The 6,481-nt window shown below is 32.0% G+C and overlaps 1 protein-coding gene across 2 annotated transcripts in view; it reads left to right on the top strand.

The window, feature by feature from the left end:
- LOC123013019 (protein big brother) overlaps positions 1–6,481 on the top strand; it is a 57,984-nt gene that overhangs the window by 29,367 nt on the left and 22,136 nt on the right. Inside the window, exon 3 of one of the 2 annotated variants that reach the window (XM_044411305.1) lies at positions 1,461–1,691. In XM_044411305.1, the coding sequence (XP_044267240.1) occupies positions 1,461–1,691 (231 nt within the window). Of the gene's footprint in view, positions 1–1,460; positions 1,844–6,481 lie in introns of those variants that run through there. The other variant, XM_044411306.1, reaches the window with a different exon arrangement.

The raw sequence follows: 6,481 nt of genomic DNA, 5'->3' as shown, positions 1-6,481 counted from the left end.
CTTTTTATCTTTCTCAAAATGTTTTGCTTTTTTTCACTCAATTTCTAATTAAACGGTTTCTAACTTCTTATCAAATATAGGGTAAAGCCGGGAAAGGTGGACATTTACTCATCAGAATATACAATTCCTGGATAAGTGAAACGACTTTTATAAAAGATGAAAAATTCTCGATTAAAATTTTTCTTTTTTGAGGTTCAGGTATATCTTGACAGTACCTAAGCTTTTATTTTTCTCAAAATGTTTTTTTTCGATGAATTTTTAAGCGTTTACAAACATCCAATCTTAACAAAAATAAACGAATTTCTAAATTTTTATCAAATATAGGGTAAATCCGGGAGAAATGGATTTTTGCACCTCAGAATGTGTTTTTATTTTGTTAGTTTTATAAGTTCCTGTTTGAGAAAAAATATTCGTGGTTTAAGTAGCAACTATAATTTTACAGCAGGTATGTATTTCAAGATGTGGTCCATGTCTCTCGGACTAACCCTATAAAAAAATTCAATTTCAAAAATTGATTGTTTCCAAATTTTCCAGAATAAAAAAGTTACAAATTCCTAAAAAACGTTTTAGAAACAGAAATTTCACTCTCTGATCTTGACTCATTAGTTAGCACTGTTTTATACTGAATGTTTAAAAATTTTATTGGCCTTTTGTAGGTTTTCTAATTTTCACAAATTTGCTACAACTACATTTGAGAAATACTGTAACAATAGTTCTGTAGAAATCCCATTAAAAAATAACACTCAATGTTTATACAGGATGCCCAATCAATCATACAGAATGTCTCAAAAATGTGTAACAATTTTGCTCAGTTTTTAATTGAAATAGGTGACAAAACATACTGTTTAAACGAGTCTTTAAATCCCTATCAAATATAGAGTAAATCCGGGACAGTTGGACTTTGAATCTTATAGAACCGTAATTATTTAAACAAATTGTTCAAAACAGTGTTATTTTTGTCTTTTTTAAAATTTTTGTTGTGTTAGATTTTCTGTTGAGCTTTTTCTTTTATGGACAATAGAATCCGTTGTACCGGTTGTGCATCCACCCCTTTGGGGCCGGTTCCTCGGCCGCCCCTGCTTGGGCGTCTCCCAATAAATCACCGTCCACTTCTGACCAATGGTCTGTCCACGCCATCTGCGTAAATTACCCTTGATGAAAATCCACCTAATCCCCAAAAAATCTGCACCACCCCTCTTAAAACGTCATTATTAATTCTGACAAGTCGAATAATAACAAACAGTCAAAGGTACAAATGCCTCCCGCGGGGTTATTCGAGCTCACCCTTCCTCACTCTCAAAGAAAAAACACAAAGTTACAGATGTCGCCGAAAAAACTCATAACGACATAATTTTCGCACGCCTTTCGGACAAAGGCCACCCTTTGCCCCCGTCGAGAGGGCGGGAATCGATTCATTTTATTAGTTAGAAACGGGTCCTGATTCAATTTTCCTCTTTCAGGTGCACATCAAAGCGTCGTTCATCATGAACGGCGTGTGCGTGAGATGGCGGGGGTGGCTGGACTTGGAGCGTCTCGACGGCGTCGGCTGCTTGGAGTACTGCGAGGAGAGGGCGGCGCAGGAGGACGCCCTCCTGCGGGAGCAGATCGAGAGGTACAACCAGAGACTGAGGGAGTTTGAGGACAAGCAAAGAGGATACAGACAACAGGACCGGCCTGACCAAGACCTAGAGGTACGTGTCGGGGGAGCCCTCCACCAGAGAAACTACATGAAGCTGTATTGAGTCCCGATTTTTTTTATTTTTGTAAATATTTATCGTTGATGTTGACGTTATTTTAGTTACCCGATTTGAATGCAATATGTAAATAAACGGATTTTTCACGACTTTTTTGTTTCATTTTTTGTTCTTTTCGTTGCTGAAATCCTTTAAGTGGGAGCGTCGGACCGGAGAATTGGGGATTAGATTAAGACCGGAGCAATGTTTCAGTACCCGTTTTTGCTTTCAGGCGATACTGAAATCTGTTTATTCACCATGGTGGCTCCCACGCAGATTTCCCGATTCGCCCCAGGGATGCATTAAGTTCTGATGGGCCGTAATCCGATTTGATCTGCACCTGTTCACGTTTCAAACAAGTTCATTAATATCAGAATTATTTTTGGCATTTTTAATGTTGATAATGGTGACATCACCCTCCCATTGCCAGTATAAACTCTTTTACCATTCTCGTAACGTTAAATACTATAACATTTAACCTTGTTTTTTTTAACAGGCTTCTTAATTACAATAGGAACTGGTATTTTATAAAATGCCTAATATTTTTCAGTTTTTTACAAAGCGACTGAATGTATCCAGTAATTTTTTAAATGGTAAATATTAAAAAACATTTTACAATAAAACGAAAACTGATTAGGCTTTTTATAGTAAGCCTAAAATTTTCCGCCATAGTGTGAAAAACCCTGCATTTATTAATTCATTTACAATTTGCCCAGTCGTTTACAAAGTGACTAGGCGTTTTATAAAACGACTGAATTTGTAATTAGCCTAAACAAACATTTTGACAATAAAAGCCACAAATAACATTAAACAGAGTTACAGTTTAGGATACAGCTTCCTTGTTTCCATTTCTAATAACCTGTAGCAAAAAAAATTAGAAAATTATTTTTTCCAACAGAAATAAATAGAATAAAAGTGCAAAATTTAAACTCTCATAACTTCGAAATTTTTATAGATAGAATTTTTTTTTAATTATTTTCGTGTTCCTGGTACCTTACCCTACGCCGCATTTTTCTTTGGGTCGCGAGTTCTGGCGCACTTTGTATGTGCTTATCATGTAGAACGTGACTCCTTCAACTTTTAGAATCGCGATATCTCAGGAATGGTGATTCTTAGAAAAAAAGTATTAGAACCATTTTTGTAGATAATTGTAAGATCTATAATTTTTGTCTGGGCTACTTTTTTGATAAAACTTACCATTTTCGAAAAAAATTTAAAAAACCTCAAATTTTGACGATTGACCCCGAATAACTTTTTTAGCACACATGGGATCGATGGGGACTTTTGACATTTTATTCCTAATGGTGTACCCAAGATCTCCACCAAAATTTAGCTCTATCGGAATTTTTGTTATTTGAAATGTCTATTTTGACCGGACTAGTTAGTAAGGCCAAAGAGCGCAGTTGTTCCTTTCCCGTTTAAGTTTTAAGAGCAATGCAATAAAAACATGGCTGTATTTACATAACAGTGAGCAAAACGCAAATAAAAAAAATATAGACAGTTAGAGCATTAAATTCTCAATAATAAGAGATAAAGGTAATGCAAAAATTTTATTGAAAACTATATTTAATAAAATTTCAAATATTTAACAATTTGCGCCCCGTCTCATATTTTTGAAAATGCTGCAAATACGGTTAAAAGTACAAGACAAATATAAAAAAAAGTTGTAGAGAATAATATTTTCAAGAAAAAAGTCGGCGGAAGATACCTCTATCTTCAATTGTTTAGGTCCTAAAGACGTTCAAAAACGCTCAAGTGACGAATACGTGTCATTTTTACCGGTGGTCAAGAGACAAAAAATTAATTTAAACCTAAACAGTTGACGATAGAGATATGGTCTCGTGGACTTTTTTGTAGGAAATTTAATTCTCTACAACTTTGGTCCCTACACTTTTTTTGTATATTCAACCGTATTCGTAGCGTGCTCAAAAATATCGAAAACAGTATTATAAACAATTAACAGTTTGCGTTCCGCCCAATATTTTTGGGAACGCTGCGAATACGGTTAAAGATACAAAAAAAGTGTAAGAAACAAAATTGTAGAGAATAAAATTTGCTACAAAAAAGTCCGCGAGACCATATTTCTATCTTCACCGGTTTAGGTTTAAATTGCTTTAAAGTGTTCCTCTGGCACTGAATCACTAGTGAAAATGAAACGAATCCGTCGCTTGAGCGGCTTTGARCGTCTTTGAGGCCTAAACCATTAAAGATAAAGGTATGGTCTTGCAAACTTTTTACTAGAAAATTTTATTCTCTACAACTTTCTTTCTTACATTTTTCTTGTATCTTCGGAGCACAAATTTTAAATTTTAAATATTTTTTTTCTCTCATATTTCTCGTGAAAAATTTAGTCGTTCGTGTTTCACGGCTTATTAGGAATGTAAAGCTCAACATTTTTGCATTTTTTCCAAGCAATTAGTAGACTGGTTGAATTTAAATTAATTTAAAACGATTTTAAACTGAGACGGTAAAACTTATAACTTTTTTGGGTCCAAGCAATTTTGTATCTCGTTTCGTCTCCTAGTATGTAGTTCCCCGTAGTCGCAACAAATCGAATATAATAGAATTGGTGAAAGTTTCGTTGCTTTGAGGCAACAGTGACAAAAACCCGCTTGGGAAAGGTGCAACACGTGTAGAATGAATCGATTTGTCAATAGTTTTTTTCGAATTCCGTTGTTGTGGAAAAAATCACAAGTTACCCAACGTGTTAATTGCTGCAAGACAAGTTCTTGAGTATCGTTTTTCGTATTGTCATGGATGGTGATTTTATCGTGGGAATTTATTCACTTTTTAACGGAAATGAGCAAGTCGAAGCAGTTTTGTACTAATAGGACATTAAGAAATGTTTGAGCAAGTGAATTTTACGCATCGGTGACTTAATAAAATGCCTACTTATCGTGTTGAGTGGGTGTTGTACCTTAATGGGCAGCAATTGGGATGCTTTCAAAGGACGATTATTGTCCGGAAAGTAGGGCATTTAACTTGGATGCCTCAACAGACAATATCAAAATCTAAAAATATAGGGTAATTCCGGGAGAGAAAGACCACTTTTTGAAAAATCCGCTGTAAATTATTATCTTTATTTCAATTCAAACCACGAAATTTTTTCTCATAGCTTGACTTCAAAAACACATTCTTTTGAATAACAAAATTAATATATTCTAATGTGTAAAAGTCCAGATTTACCCTTGATAGTAATTCAACACTTTGTTTGATTTTTTTTTGAGATTCGATACTTGTAAACGCTTAAAAATTTAATGAAAAAAGTTAAAATTTTCAGACAAAAAAAAAGTTTATTTTCACGTTAAAAACATGATTTTTTAATTTTTGATAAATCTAAGACCAATAGGGTGAATGCGGAATATTCTTATGCCCCCCCCGGGATACCCCAGTATTTAAAACATAAAATAATACAGTGGAAAAGAGAAAAAAGAAAAAAAATATTACTTCCTTCCCTTTTTCCATTGAAATAATTTGTTTACATTTTAATTTAGTTTTTCAATCCCAACTTAATTAATCCCACTTTTACTCACTTTTTTATTGACGTTTGACACTTTTTCTGTGTTTTTTATTCAGAGGGGGCTCTTGTTTATGCATTTTTATTTATTTCTGTTTTTATTAAAAAAAAATTAAGATCGAGGGTAAATGTGGGATACAAAAAAATGGTAAGATACCAGAAACATAAAAAAATATTTAAAAACTTCTATCTATAAAAATTTCGACATTGTAAGAGTTTAAAGGTTGCACTTTGACTCTATTTATTTTTGTTGGAAAAATAATTTTCCAAGTTTTTTTGCTACATGCTATTAGAAGAAGAAATATCCTAAATTGTAACTCTGTTTAATGTTTTTGTGACTGTTATTGGCAAAATTTTTGTACCTTTACTAAATAATTAAAAAAAATATACAAGATTATCAGTATTATTAAATAGACATAAAAAAATTTCAAATGTCAAAAAATAGAACAAATTTTTTGAGACAGAATTTTTTAAACATTTTTCCATGTTCCTGGTACTTGACGTTTCTGGCGCACCCTGTATACTCCCTTCAATAGTTTTTAGACTACAAAATATGTATAGTAAAAAAAATAAAGAAAAAACTATTCTTTTTCCTTTGAAATAATTTGTTTACATTTTAGTTTAGTATTTATTAAAAAAAAAACATTTTAACAAAATTTTTCGTCGAAAAACACGTCTCATCGACATAAAAATTTGTTAAAAAAATGTAAAAAACCGAGAATTTTAAAGACTTTAGAAAAATAACATCAACAAATCACTTATTTTCTATTTAAAAATGTTGTCAAATGGAATTTGATTGATTGAATAAAATTGGTTTAATTTTAATAACGTTTATTTTTTAGATTTTAAAAGTAAATTTAATTGATTTAAATAGGCTCAATTTTAATATATAGTGTAATTTTTCAAAATCGTGGTCTAGTTTTTAAGAATTATTGTTACATTTAAGCTTATAATGCGATGTATGCAAACGCTTCAGAATTACGTGAAAAAAGTAAACTACTTTGAAAAAAATAAAAGTTGATTTTCACATTAAAAACATAAGAATTTTTCAAAACTCTGAACTCGAAGTTTTAAAAATAAATTAAAACTAGCTAAGTTTTAGAACCCAAATAAAACTTTTGAGGTAAGAAAGTTAGTTTTTAATAATTATACAATTAGCAATGATTTGAAAGCACAAAATCTACTTTTTTATTACAATTTTAAGTTTCTCAGTAGAGAGTCAATAACAATT

Source organism: Tribolium madens, unplaced genomic scaffold, assembly GCF_015345945.1.
Source record: "Tribolium madens isolate multiple individuals breed KSU strain unplaced genomic scaffold, Tmad_KSU_1.1 Scaffold_96;HRSCAF=242;Tcas5.2_LG5, whole genome shotgun sequence".
NCBI classification, from domain to species: domain Eukaryota; kingdom Metazoa; phylum Arthropoda; class Insecta; order Coleoptera; family Tenebrionidae; genus Tribolium; species Tribolium madens.
Note: the sequence above shows the minus strand (reverse complement) of the source record. Positions and strands in the feature narration are given on the sequence as shown.